Source organism: Rosa rugosa, chromosome 1 (assembly GCF_958449725.1).
Source record: "Rosa rugosa chromosome 1, drRosRugo1.1, whole genome shotgun sequence".
In the NCBI taxonomy this organism is placed as follows: Eukaryota; Viridiplantae; Streptophyta; class Magnoliopsida; order Rosales; family Rosaceae; genus Rosa; species Rosa rugosa.
In genome coordinates, this window is record NC_084820.1 from 5,864,540 (window position 1) to 5,879,742 (window position 15,203).

At 36.4% G+C, this 15,203-nt stretch overlaps 1 protein-coding gene and 2 long non-coding RNA genes across 4 annotated transcripts; 2 read left to right on the top strand and 1 right to left on the bottom strand.

Moving 5' to 3' along the window:
- The first annotated feature begins 6,851 nt into the window (after positions 1-6,851).
- Positions 6,852-9,789, top strand: LOC133727140 (uncharacterized). Its single transcript, XR_009855032.1, has 7 exons — positions 6,852-7,032; positions 7,549-7,715; positions 7,824-7,919; positions 8,036-8,118; positions 8,349-8,422; positions 9,181-9,248; positions 9,772-9,789. It is a non-coding gene; the product is annotated as an uncharacterized LOC133727140 (long non-coding RNA).
- A 439-nt stretch (positions 9,790-10,228) lies between these two features.
- Positions 10,229-11,290, top strand: LOC133737031 (uncharacterized). Of its 2 annotated transcripts, none has more exons than XR_009859799.1 (5): positions 10,229-10,296; positions 10,408-10,492; positions 10,584-10,701; positions 10,827-10,919; positions 11,062-11,290. It is a non-coding gene; the product is annotated as an uncharacterized LOC133737031 (long non-coding RNA). The 2 variants fall into 2 exon arrangements; XR_009859798.1 differs by having other exon boundaries at positions 10,584-10,662.
- Positions 11,291-13,480: 2,190 nt separating this feature from the next.
- On the bottom strand, positions 13,481-14,984 carry LOC133732259 (uncharacterized). The gene is made up of 2 exons (XM_062159790.1): positions 14,666-14,984; positions 13,481-14,391 (listed from the first exon to the last, which is right to left on the bottom strand). The coding sequence occupies exons 1-2, from the start codon at positions 14,982-14,984 to the stop codon at positions 13,481-13,483; spliced, it is 1,230 nt and encodes a 409-aa protein (XP_062015774.1).
- Between the last annotated feature and the right edge of the window lie 219 nt (positions 14,985-15,203).

A 15,203-nucleotide genomic window follows, 5' to 3' on the forward strand; every position in this document is an offset into this window, starting at 1 on the left:
CAAATTCTACGGTTCTACAAATTTACCGAAAATTTACCGGTAACTTCCTCCTCCTTCTTTCATATAATTTCGATTTGAATAGCTTGCGTTTTGTTTGAATTAGAAAAGACATATTTCAATTACATGTGGAGTCTCATCAGAAAATGAATTTGCATGCGACATTTGTTTGAATTACATGTGGAATCTGATGAGAAAATGGTGAGACTTGTTTAAATTACATGCGGAATCTAATGAGAGAAAATGATGATTTCTGTTTGAATTACATGTGGAATTTGAAGACAAAATGAATTTCCATGTTAGTTTTGTTTGAATTACATGTGGGATGATGCGAGAAAATTTCAGCATTTTGTCATTGTTCAATGTCTTTGTCACTGCCCATGTCGCTGCACTGGTCACTGGCTATGGTCATGTAACTGGTCATGTAATTGTTCATGTCACTATCATAAACATGTGCATAAATATGTCACTGGTTATGTAACTGTCAGAAATAACTATTGAATTCTAATTTTCTTAACTGTTTACAGGATTTTTTTAAAAAAGTTCGAGGAATGGACCAACTAAAAAGAAAACAAAGTGAGGAATCTGGAGAAGAACAATCTGAAGGACAAAGTCCAGAAGAAACAATTGCGGAAAAGTTGAAAGTGATAAAATGGAAGAAACTGAAAGAGAGAAAAAAGCGAAAGCAGAAAACTGAAGATGAAGAAGAATCAAGTGAAGATGAGGAAGGAACAACTGGAGATGAAGAAGAATCTGATGAAGAACAAGTCCGGCGTAACAAGACGAAGAAGGATAAAAAGAAGAAAACTGGAAAGCAGAAAAGAAGAAAACTGGAAGGAACTGAAGATGAAGAACAATCTAATGAAGAACAAGTCCGCAGTAAGAAGAAGAATAAGATTAAAAAGGAGAAAAGTAAAAAGGAGAAAAGAAGAAAAAGGGAAGAAAATGAAGATGAAGAAGAAGTTCGTGCAAAGAAGAAGAAGAAAATGGATAAAAGGAAGACAAAAAAAGAGAGTACAAAGAAGAAGGAAGAAACTGACGAGGAAGAAGATACAAAGGATGATGAAGAGGAAAAAGTCCCAGGGAAAAGGAAAAGATATGTAAAAGAGGGTTATGTGCAGTATCGCTGCACGATGCTTGCTTTTCTGAAAACAATTGCAGAAAACAAAAATAACCTGACTGAAGGGACTTTAGAGCTGCTGCAGAAAACACCCTTTGCAACGCTGATAGATGCATTCCATGGAGGTTCAATTAAAGAAAAGGATGCAAAGAAATCAGATGATTCAATCACACTTCTGCTACAAGCATACAACAGTGACACAGACCTTTTTGTGTTTGGAAACAGGAAATTCAGAATGTCAACAAGTGATATATCTATGATTTTAGGAGTGCCGGCATCCGGGTTATCAGTACCAAAGACCAAAGAGGGGGCATACAAATCTGAGTTCGTGATTAAATACTTTGACAAAAAGCAGAGGATCAACAAGGCGGTTGCAGAGGAAGCTTTGAAGAAGGCATTGGCAGAAACTCCAGAAACAGGGGATGAAAAAACGAAACGGGACAGAAATGTTGCCGTATTAGTACTCTTGAACCTTTTCATCAAACTCCTGTTCCCAAACTCTGGAGGAACAATATCTTGGGACTATATAAGAGTATGTGAAGAGGTGGAAAGTCTGGGAAAATATAGCTGGGCAAAGGAAGTTGGCGACTTCCTTAAAAAATCAATTAAACGAAAGGCAAAAGAATCCCAAAACATGGCAGGTTGCGTGATATTGGTGATGGTAAATTCCCGTAACTTGTTAAAAATTTGTTTATGCATCATTTTGCTGTCGTATGTTGTTGTAAGTACAAAAACTAGATCAGTGTCATGTCACTGTTAAGGTCACTGGACAGGTAACTGGCTAGGTCACTGTTAATGTTACTGTCAAGTTTATGTCACTGACAATGTCACTGTTTATGTATTTGCATATGTCATTGGTTATGTTTGTGATATTCATATGGGTAAGCAGTTGTTTGAAAAATAACTAACTAGTTTTCTATTTTTATTTTTTATTTTCCAAACAGTATTGGTTTTGCCACAAGACGAGAGTAGTGCCGCCAATCTCTGGAAGAGAAACCGAAAAACACGGAATAAGAAAGTGGCAATTAAAGACCCTGATAGAAAAAAAAAGGGATTTCAACACCATGGGAAAGTTGAAGGTATGTTAATTTGATGTAGATAAACTAGGTCAATGGTCTTGTCACTGGGTCTTGTCACTTGCTCAGTGACCTGGTCTTGGTCAGGTCACTGACCAAGTCATTGACTATGTCACTGCTCATGTTATTATTATATTTTCATGTCACAGTGCATGTATCTTTGCATGTCTATGATTGTGTTGTTGTTTTATTTCTGTCACTGCTTATGTCACTGACAACTTTTGTAATTTTGTTTCAGAAAATCTTTGATAAAGTTAAAGAAGATGCAGAGGAAGAAGATTCTGAGTCAAATACAGACACAGAAAGTAAAGAAAAAAAGAATGATGGGCAAGAAGATAATGTTGAAAATAGAACCAGTGGAAACATTAAGGATGAGAAGATGGAGACAGAGATAGGGAAGACCAATGAAGAGAAGAACGAATTACAGAGAAAGCTGGAGGGAAAGGAAGAAGAGCTAAGTGCTTTGAAAAAAGAAGTTGAGGAGAAAGAAAAGGAAATTGGCAGAATAAAAGAAGAGAATGAGGATGTGTTATTGGAAAATGAGGTGCTGAAAATTGAGAAAGCCTCACTAATTAACAGAGTGAAGCACTTGGAGGGCATAGTGATGGCACTAACTGAGAAGTTTGAGTCGCCAATAGCACGTCCAGGTGATGACAACGACTCAACTCCTCCTCCCCCACCACCTAGTTTCCCTCCGCCAAAACCAAAGGCCCCTCAGGACAAGCCAACTGACAGCAAGCACTCCAAAAACACAAAATCTCAAGGTGGTAGTCAGGGAACTCAATCACAACCTGCCTGCTCCACAGCAAGCGCATCTGAGATGGCATCTGCAGTACCTCACTCAACCGACCAAGGACATCAGTCACCACTTCAATGCCTTGCCCAAGCAGCTGCACAGATTCATTCACCAACCTCTCCTGAGGTTAAATTGAGAATGACGGAAGATGCTTGCACACCGAATACTGCTTGGGTTAATGCATTGTTTGTGTTTCCACCTCCGGGCGCGTTACAAACTCCACCTCCAAGAAAAGTCAGTTTCGAAGATATGCAAGCAGAGCCACACAAGTATCAGATCATTATATCACCAGAGGTTCAGCCTGTTTTTGACGTCGAACCAGTCAATTACATTTCTCCTACAGAACAGATGACAAGAGCTGAGTTCATCAAGCCAATTTTAGAGGAGATATCAGGGCAGGACTCAGCATCTATTGGCCTCTATTGTTATGTGGTTAGGACGAAGAGAAAGGAGAGAGTACAAAAAACACATCATATTTTCTGGTGGGACGAGGTGAAAGAGCAAAGGCAGAGGGCGAAAATGACCAGAATCACAGCACAGGAAAAGAAAAAAGGACAGACAGCTGAACAGAAGCCACAGGAGGAAGTGATACATGATTTGACGATTAATGTGGATGACGAGGAACAAACAGAAAAAAACGAAATTGAAGTGATAGATTGGCAAAAACGACAACTGTACAACCTACTTGACAGCCCAACTAAAAGCAAATTAGAGAAGTACTGGAACAAGGCAGAACAAAGGTAATGTTTCATGTTACAGCTCACAAGATAGTGACTTAACTTGCCATGTAGCTGTCTGAGTCACTGGACAAGTCACTGTCCAGATCATGGCAATTGCCATGTAGCTGGCCTAGTCACTGGTCAAGTCACTGTCCAGATCATGGCAATTGCCATGTAGTTGGCCAAGTCACTGTCCAGATCATGGCAATTGCCATGTAGCTAGCCTAGTCACTGTCCAGATCATGGCAATTGCCATGTAGCTGGCCAAGTCACTGTCCAGATCATTGGCAAGTGAAAAGTAACTGGCTAAGTCACAGGACTAACAATGTTCTATGTTATGCAGCGTATTATTCTGGGAGGGAAAAGAGCCTGGAAGCGAAATCACAAGGGCAGATGTCAAAATGTTCATAAGCTATCAATCAATAGCAAACAACTGGATTGATTGCTATGGGGAAATGTTGAAGGATGAACTGCAAAACGAAAGTTCACAAAGTTTGGGAAGATCTGCTTTTATGCATAGCATGTCTTGGGTAAGTATGACGAGCACTTTCTCATAAACATTGAATCCTTATCTCTCATTCTTTGTTTATTTATAACTCGTTCTATGTATTTCTTTCTTTCTTTTTTTAAATAGTATTCGACAATACATTTAACTGTGAGAAACCTCCATCAATACTTGTGTGAGCCGCTGTTCCAAAACATGGGAAAATGCAGCATGCTTTTCTTCCCAATTACCCATAATGAAGAATTTCACCACACGCTCTTGGTCTTTGACAAGGACATACCGCAATTGCTGCATTTTGATTCAATGAAACCAAGAAGAGCAGGAACAGGGGAGTGCTTTAAAAGTATAAAAAAATTAGTAAGAAACTTCTTACTGACCATGTAACTATCACTCACTAATCTGTTAAAAACTACAGGTTGAAATGGTCGAGCTGTGGATGAGAGCAGTGAAAGATCAAGCAGATGATATGCTGCAGCAAGGCTGCCGAATGAAATTTGACAAGAGTCAAAGCACTCACACAAAATTAAAGATGGTTGAAAATATTTTGAGCGATGACGAAATAAGAACAATAAGCTGGATAAAGGAAAATTATGATGGTGGAAGGATCCCTTTGAACCATGCCAGAATCTGCCCCCAACAAGACTAAGGATCGTAAGTCTATATTCAAAAATTTAAAATGATAACTTTACTGTTACTAAGTTGGTCAAAATCATTAACTTGAAATTTTTAATTGTCAACAGATTAGATTGCGGACCTTTTGTAATGTATTACATGGACAAAATGGCAAAAGAGGAGAATATGCCAAACAAAGTCACCAAAGCTCAGATGATGAAGTTCAAAGCTCAAATATTCAAAAAATTTGCAGAACATAAGCAGAGCTGGAACTCAGCAAATTAAGAATTTTAGAAATTTGTTTGTTTAGTTCAGAATTTCAGAAATTTGTTGTTTAGTTCAGACTATGACTTGTATGGATCTTTTTATTCAAGATTAATGCATCTTCTGAATTCATAGGGCAAGTCACTGACTATGTAAATATGAAGGCCGCATACACTATGCCAAAAAGGCCTTCAGACGACACGCATCAGACGACATAAGTTTTGTTTTATGTCGTCTGAGTTTTTCAGACGACATAATTTTCTTTTCTGTCGTCTGAATATACACTAAAACCATACTGGTTTAATTTGGAAAAATGGTGAGCATTCAGACAACACATTTGTGTAGTTGTAGAAGGTGGTGATTTCCTATCTCAAATTTGGAGGGATATCCAAATTGTTGATTGAGCATTTTCCCTCTCAAATAGCCACACCCTAAATGACTAGAAAATATTGTGACATTCAGACAACATTTAAATGTTGTCTAAATGTTGGGGTTGTTTTAAAATTTCCCAAGTTATTTTGACTTGTGCTATTTGACATATATCCCTCGCAATTAAATCACTTTCAATTCGATCTGTCCTTCTCAGCTCGACCTAGAACGTTAACCCGCAAAAGCCCAAACACCAGCCTCGCTCTCTCCTTCTCAGTTAGCTCTGTCATATTTCGATTCTCACTCTCTCCTTCATCTTCTCACTTTCTCGATTCATCAACCTTAGTCTCTACTTCGTCTTTCACGTCCAGATTAATGGAGCTCTGCAGCGACCAGTAGATCTGTTTTTGATTTAGATATCGGTAAGCAATTTAGGGTTTCAATCGTTTTTTAGTTTTGGGTTTCAACTGGGTTCAATCGATTTTAGTGTTTGATTTCGATTCAGTTTTTTCTGTTTCTATTTGGGGATGGGGCGATTGAATATCATTTTTCCTTTTATCCTTGATTCGGTGTTCCGATTACTGAAAACCCAGACCTCTCTCTCTCTCTCACTCATTCTCTCTCTCTCTCTCTCTGTGTCACCCTCCTTGACAGTAGACGGCGGCGGAACGGTGAAGGTTCATTGACTCTTGTCTTGGTGCCAGTTTGCTTTGGAATTTTGTTGAAACAGACGAAAAGAAAAGAAGAAGAGGAGGAAGAGGAAGAAGAAGAAGAAGGAGACGGGAAGAAATTGATGCTCGATTCCAACAGAAATTGAGTAAACTGATCATCCTAGGTATTCTATGATGGGTTTGAATTTGTTTGATTTCTTTCTTTGTCGGTCTCTCTGCTTTTCCATTATAATACATAATCATTTTGGTTTTTCCTGTTCAAGAACCTCTGGGAACATGAAGACGACTTGGTGTGATATCCCGTACCCGATTTTGAAGCCTATTTGATTTTCTATCTATGAGTTAGACCTTTTTATATACTTAATTCTTATTCTTTTCTTCCCACAGTTAGTTCCGTTATATATATATATATATATATATATATATATATATATATATATATATATATATATATATATATATATATATATAGTTATTAGATAATGGTTTTAGTTTATCACTTTTGTTCTATTGCTCATTATATATGTTTTCCCTCTATTTCAAGAAGATTTTGATTATCTGTGTTATCTGCGCCTGGGCTTGTTTCGAAAGAGACGTGTTTGATTGTTTTGTTTTTTTTTTTTTTTTCAGTTCTATATTTTGGGCTTCTATTAGCTGTGTCAATTTTTGCTTTTGATTGGGTTTTTTGTTACTGAATTTCATATATTATTGTATGAAGGTTTGAATAAAAACCTTAATGTTTAACAGTGTCTTACTAAAAGTGAAGAGTCCAAGCTAAGCAAGGATGACTTTAGCATGTGCTCTGCAACCAAAATGTAGAAGAGGTCCATGACTCCTGTGTGCGGCTGCGAGCTGCTGTAATTAGATCCCACAACCAATGTCTCCCCATCCCTTATTTTACTGGTATGTGTTTTTCACAATGACATATGTTTTTGACTCACGCACTGATCTTTAGCATACTGTATTAAAGTTAGTCTTTTTTGATTCATGAAACATGCACTACAAGCTGTGGCAGCTCTTGAAACTTCATTTGCAAACTGAATTTTTAATTTCAATATTTGCTTCTGAACATTGAAGTTAAATTTTTTTTTTTCCGTATCACTGTTCTAATGAAAATTGGCTACTTTAGATTTAATTGATCGACATTAGAAACTATAAGTAAATGTAAATTTTCAGAAATTCATGATTTCCATTGTAATCCATCATCACCTCGGATTCTGAAGAACGAGAAACAAACCAGCTCAACAAGTTGTGTTACTTTCATGAAGGGTGCGCTTTCTTGTCCATTGAATTTGCATATTTATGACTTCTCTCTTACTACTGTTACAATCACCAAATTTTTTCATTAAAAATTTGCTTCAATTTTTGAATAAGTTTATGCTATGCCTTTTGCTAATTGAATCATGTATACTCATGTAGAAATTCAGAAATTGGGTGAGATTGCAAAAGAACCTATGTCACAAGATGATAATCGAGCAAACTCTATTAACCCCTGGATTCAGCAGACAGAATTCAACTAAATCATATCATTTATGACATATCAAACAAAGTATGTTGATGCATTCCCTTAGTCACCAAATTTCTTGGTAAATATTAACACTTACTCTACATTCTTTTTTATTTTCCTGAATAAATCCTTTTTCAATGTATTTAGTACAATTATATAACATAACTCATATATATTACATAAGTAGTCAAACAGTGAACGAAAAAAGCATGGATTGAAGACTGATTACTATTTGGTGATATTGAACTTTTCTCTCAAGGAACAAGCTGTTCCTCTGTAAAAGGTCTGATTCTCAATTTCTAATCTCTATTTATCTCAATTAGTGCTGTGTCTCAGTTGAAAAGTATGACTACTTCACAGTGACGAAGATATTGAATTTGTTTGATCATTGTTTTGCAGAGATCAATAGAAACCTGCAAAATGAATACAAGAGTCAGGACAAAATTGCAGCCATGAAAGTTCCAACCAAGATAAATGAAAAAGTAATCTTTTTTCCAAGTTTTTTAATACTTAGTTTTTGGAAAATGGTTTCACACTTCTGGAGAAGCCTAAATTATTTTGATCACTACTAATGGAGGTTCTTACTTTTTATAACTATTGATAAACTTGATAATATTAGCTGTTAGACATCCTGTTATCATTTTGATACCTTTCATGCTCTCTTTAATAGAAGCGCCAATACTATATCTTAGACATGCTCTTACTTTTGCAGGTAGTTAAGAACTTGGACTTGGTGAGGATAAGATTAATTGTAATATCATAAAGAGTTAAAGAATTTGTTGCTTGGTAATTTTTCTGCATTTATCATATTTTCCAATTTACAATCTGTTTAGCTGCTAATCAATTTCAATAACTTATCAATTTTTATTTTGTTTCATTTACGTATGAACATTGTTTAGCGTATTGGTGTTTGTTTCATTACAATTTCTGTTATTATAGTATATCAAGTGGTTTGTCACACTTGATAGTGAAGATACTATATTAAGTAGAGGACAATTTAAAGTTGAATCTGTGGCGTTGGGTAATGGTAATGAAAATATCTCAAATTCTGACGGTCAAATTATCAGTGGTTATCTCAAATTGTATATCAAATTGTGGCATGGGACATAATATATACAAGAATTATCTCAAATTATCTGTAATATATAGTTTGACTAATTGAATATATTATGTCCATTAGGAATCAGTGGTTTTGCTTTTTCTCTGAAGAGTAATACAATGAGTGTATTTTTTCAGGTTGCATTTGCTATTCTAGAATTCACTCTTAGTTTCCTCAAATTGAAATTTACATAAACTAATAGAATCAAAATGTAGAGGCATGCAGCTGTAACAAATTCTAAAGCCTATTCTGGAATTTGATCCTCAATTTCCATTCATAAAAATCTCAAGACTATTCTTTTACTTTCGATGTTATTTGTCTGATTAATTTAGTTACTTACCTGCATTTCGTCTGCTTAACCAAATTCAGTTTTAACAACTAACATGCTATAGTAGATATTATCTTTTGTCACTAAGTTTCTTCGTTTCAATGTTGTGTTTTACAGTGTTTCATATTACTGCTAAAGAGGAGAATACTTTCAGTAATGATGCAACAGCTAAAGATATTAAACAGGTAAATATTTCTCATCAAATTTTCAGAAAAACTATTTCCACAGTTCAGATGCTGCCAATAATAACACACATCTGTCAGATTTTGACTCTCTTAACCTTTATTTACATAGTCCATATCATACTAGTCATTTATTCCATCAATAAAACCTTGATGTCTTTCCGCTACACATAAGATAGCACTGCTCATACATCTGTTTTCTACTAATTGTATTGGTATAGGAGTAACTGTGAAACTGAGATGCAAGTAAATGTTCAAATTTCCATCACTTAAAGGTTGGAAATGAAACTGAGATGCAAGTAAATGTTCAAATTTCCAAACACTTGGAGATGCTCACTTTCAAACACAAATTACATATATGTAATTGTTCACTTTAAATTTTACAATCTGTCATTTGAACAACTAATATATTACTAAATATAATAATTGGTCTAAACATTTAAATTAGAAGAGTAATTTATGCATTTTGTAAATGTTTCAATGTGTATAGCTGCTAATGACCTAAAACCATTACACTAATGACCAGACATAATGAGGAAATTCAAATTTTACTTCAGCAAGCAACCTGCAGTGCATGGAGTAACTGTGATACTTACATCTGGCAACCAAGATGTCCGACATCAATCCCCTAAGGTAGATATATTCAAGAAGGAAATCTCAATCTGCTTTTTCATCAGTTAGATATATTCAAGCCAAGTTTAATTTGAACTTATTCATTACCGTCGAGAAATTTGGGTAACGTGTACTAGATCTCAATGGGTAGTTGGTAATCCTCAGAGATTACTGTAAAGGCAGGTACAACACAACAAGGTTGAGATTTAATTGGTCAAACCATCCCTCTGGGTTTTGTTCTCCCTTGTGGATGTTGTCCTGTGACTTCTACATTCTTACATGTTATTGCCCTTGTGATTCTTTGGGTTTATGGCATCTCTATATCTTTCAACAGATGATTGGTCTGACAAAGTCAACCTTTGGCACGCCTTTGTTCAATGTCTGGACATCAACACTCGGATGAAATATATACCAGCATGGGAGTTTGTCCATAGCATGAGTAAGCCGTGATACACGCCTGATTTATCAAGAAGGCATAAATTTCCTTTCTGGTCTTTCCCTTTATAAATTTAGAATTTAAATAACTTCTTGAGTTTGGGACATTTTGCAGCCTACTATGGGAAACCCTGACTGGAAGGGAGCATCTGCTTTTTTATGGAAGACTTGAGAACCTCAAAGGTTCTGGATTAAGACAAGTAAGTCATTACATACATTTATTTATTTTGTGCTTGCAGATTAAGCTTATCTGTTTTTCCTTATTTTTTTGTCTGAATTTTGTTTCTCTAGGCAGTGGAAGAATCTTTGAAAAGTGTCAATCTGTTTCATGGTGGGGTTGCAGGCAAAAGAGCTGGAAAGTATAGTGGAGGTATGAAGAGAAGGCTTAGCGTCGCAATTTCACTGATAGGTGATCCTAAAGTATATGGTGATCACTTTTTAGCTGCTCTAGCTGTGTGACAATTTTCCAATTTTCCTGGACGTGTAAATTTCTTGATATCCTATTTACTGCATTCATTTGCAAACTCTATGTAGATTGTTTATATGGATGAGCCTAGCACTGGACTCGATCCAGCTTCAAGACATAATCTATACGGGCAAAACAAGATTGTGCGATCATCCTAACAAGTACTCTCTCTCTCTCTCTCTCTCTCTCTCTCTCTCTCTCTCTCTCTCTCTCTCTCTCTCTCTCTCTCTCTCTCTCTCTCTCTCTCTCGTTTTGCCTTTATTAGAAGTGCTTATGTTGTTTACGTGGACTCCACTTGTGCAGATAGCCACAGACAGCGGATAATAAGTTGGATTGATGGCACAAGACAGCTATCAGCTACATTTGACTTCACAACCAAGGGAGTTCTTCAGGTATCATCCATTTTCAATCGGTCTGAGATGTTTGACTACCAGCTGACTGCTACACCCACATATGCACACATAAAATCTCTCTCTTGAGTGAACATCTACATTTGTTCTTGTTTTGACCATTGGATATGAGTCCTGGCCATTATAACCATTAGTATCCGTAATTTATGCCAAGTTTCCAAACATTTTTGTTATGAATTTGTTTATTTCTATATAAGAAACTAAAATAGGCAACTATTACATGAAAATATCTTCTCATCTAAGCACATGAGTACCCCAAGTATGCGTGGTCATGTTATATTAGTTCATTTCTACAAGACTGGCATCTTAATTGAGATTTCCTTTTAACATGTTATGTTTGTTTCTCCCCTATTTTGGTGATAATCATGCATGCTTCTGTGTAGGAAGCTGTCAAGGGACAATTATGGAGATTATGTGATCCCCAAGGGAAGCCACCAGGTGTAATATAGTAGTACAGCTAGCTAGTTCCTATATTTAACTTGTTTCTAGTAGAAATTCTTCATTCATTAAGAATGTGGACTTGTTTGCAGATTCAAATTAGTAGATATGGGCCATTTTGAACTGATGCTCATGATTAGGTTTGTGTACATGAGACAATGATGGATTAGTGGAAATTGCAATGAATGCTTTTGGATGTGGATTTTATGGTTTCATGAACGGGTAATTTTAATTTCCAGATGCATGCATACCAATTGTAACAGGAGACTAGTAATATGTGTTATTTCAAATTGCAAGTTACAACAAAGGCACACCAAAACGTGTGGTTGCAGCTGCACAAAAACAACACAAAAACCAATAAGAAGTCTATTGTCTTTTTGACAATGGGACAACAGAAAATTGTAGTCTGAAAGGCAAAACAACAACATAAGTTAGTTGAAAGTATTGGCTAAAGTGTATAACAACAACAAATAAGTGTGATTGGACGTGATTACAGACAATATAAAACATGTACTATTAGTAGTCCTTTTTATATTAAGACCACAAATATTTGTCGTCTAAATAATCTCAAACGACAGTAAATTGTCGTCGTAATGAGACTGACATAACAGAAAGAATATGATATCTATTGTCTAAACCATTTCCCAACATCACATATGTATAATTTCAAAATCTTTCACACAACACATAAATGTCATACAAACCTATCCTAGAACGACACTTCATTGTCCTCTGATGCTCTTTACGACCACATATAATTATCGTTTAAAGTAAATTAGCACAACTTTTAATTGTTGTTGTATGAGAGAGTTCCCAAAATGCAAAACTCATCAGACGACCGAACACTTCTGTCTTCTGATGCCCCCAAGAGACGACACCGTACTAGACGACACATTTTTGTTCGTTCAGACGACAGAACAGTTCTGTCGTCTGAAGGCCTTTTTGGCATAGTGATATAATTGAAAGTGTCATTGTTAAATTCACTACTGCCCATTATGTAACTGCTTAAGTCACTGGCCAAGTAAAAAGAAAACTGAATGTCATTGGCCAAGTCACTAGGCAAGTTACTGTAAACTCAAGTAACTGACCAAGTCACTGATAATGTAGCTGACCATGTAACTGACCATGTAACTTACAATATATGTAACTGACCATGTAACTGAACATGTAACTAAGCATGTAGCTGAATATGTAACTGGACAAAAAACATTAAAACTATAAGTCACTAGAGAAGTCACAGCCAAAATGATATTCCTATTTCAGTTTGCAGCGTGCCGCTGCACCGCAACGGAAGCGTTCCGCTGCCAATTAATAAACCAAAGTTGTTGTAGCTACTTCATTTTTTAATTTTCATTAATATTTGCAGCGTTCCGCTGCCAATGACCCAATCTATATGCAGTGATCCAACTACAAGTCATAGAACAAGTCACTGACAAGATAACTAAAAACTAATGTCAATGGACAAGGCAATTAGTTTACAAATGGTTATGTCACTGTACATGTAACTATTAAAAACCTGTAGACACAAAGAATACTGTAGGATTTATAAAAGAAGAAAGCAGATACACTGTCTCATAGTCAAAAAAAAAATTCCAATGAGTAAGCACCTTACAAGCACTTCTTATCATTTATTGAAAAAAATGAAAAATCAAAACAAAATTTCAAACTGTATTGGAGTCACTTGCTATGTCACTTGCCATGTCACTGTTAAAGGCATGTAGGCAGAATTGAACCTATATCGGAGCTGTACAACTCTTTCTGTTGTGACCATCACATTTTCCACACCTACCACACTTGATCACCCTGGTTTTCTCGCTCCTTTTTCTGAACCTCTTCTTTCTAGGCCTTCCCGGTGGTCTTCTAGTCAAAGGCGGCTACAAGATCACCGCATCTCTACCAAAATCATGCACTTGCTTCGAAATAGAGGGAAGAGGATTAATTGGGAAAGAATAAGTTTCTCGATATTTATCCACCTTGTACAGCTCATTGACATACAAATACGGGGAAGAACCATGTTTTTGGATCACTACAAGTGCATGGGAACATGGGAAGCCATACAGCTGCCATTCTCCACACGAACAAAACCGAGTTTCCAAATTTACCATGCTATTGTACTTCTGGCAGTGAACTTCATACACATAGGTATCAGACCTGCTCACTCTCCAATGTCTTCCGACTTCCAAATTGTCCTTCAGCTTCTTTTCAATCACTGGGCACAACTCAGACAACCATTCATGAGCATCCTGCTTCCGAGCAGCAATTGAAGCCATGGACTTCACTCTAATGCCATCATTAATATCAAGAATAGGAAGACTCTTCAAAGGCAACACCCAATTATTGAAAGACTCAGCCAAGTTATTTGTCATTTCACCAAATCTTTCGCCATTAAAGTAAGCCATACACCAGTTCTCCTTAGGAAGATCCTCCAGAAATTGAGCAACTATGTCACCGCCTTCACTCCTCAAGATTTCCATGTTGAACTCATACATCTCCGGTGTGCGAGAATAAGCACAACACATAAACAAGTAAGGAATCCGATCCTTGAGGTAAGATCCAGCTGGAAATTTGTCAGAAAGGTTAGACATCAGGTGTCTAAAACAAAACCCATGTGGATTATTAGGAAACACTCTAGGGAAAGCACTAACAAGCCCAACATGACGATCAGAAATGAATGTCACCCTCCTTATAGGGTGTTTTGCAAACTCTTCAGCCAAAACCTCAAGAAAAAATCTCCAATTACTCTCATTTTCAGAATCCACAATAGCATAAGCAACTGGATACAAGCCTGAACAGAAAAACAAAATAATGTCACTGCCATGTAACTGTTAATGTCACTGACCATGTCGCTGACATAACTGCAAATTACTTGACAGTGACATGGCCAGAGACATGTCATTCAAATCACAGAACATTTAGGTCATTGGACATGTAACTGTCAATGAACATGTAAGTGACCATGTAACTAACCATGTCACTTACATTACAAAAAAAAAACAAGACATGGCAGCAAATAGAAAACAAGAAAAATAAAAAACTACAAGTAATGAAGGAGATTCAACCTTGATTGGCATCCTTTGCCGATGCAGCAATAATCTGCCCCTTGTACTTGTTGGTAATGAATGTAGCATCAATGAAAAGAATAGGTCTACAAGATTGAAAACCCTTCATCCATGCACCATAGCTCACAAACATACGCTGAAACCTGTGTGTTTCTCGATGAAACTCAACCACTATCCTAGAGTCGGGGTTTGACTTCATAACAGACTCACTGAACCAAAGTAGCTGAGCATAAGACTCAGCTTCATCACCATGTAGGGCTGTTTTTGCCAACTCCGTACCATACCAAACTGTACGTGTCACAACCCAGAATTGAGTCATGACTAAAGTGGAGGTTAAAAGCTGAAATTAGAGTAAGGCATTTTTTTTTTTTTTTAAGTATGAACAGATCTGTGAGCACCAAAGTAACACAAGCAAACTGGACGTTTTCAAACTCTAACTTAACAGCAAGATTCAAATCCTTCACTGAACAAGACTTTTTACAAAAAAAAAAATTCCAAAGGAACACTTCTCAAAAAGCATTTCTACAAATCTGAGAGA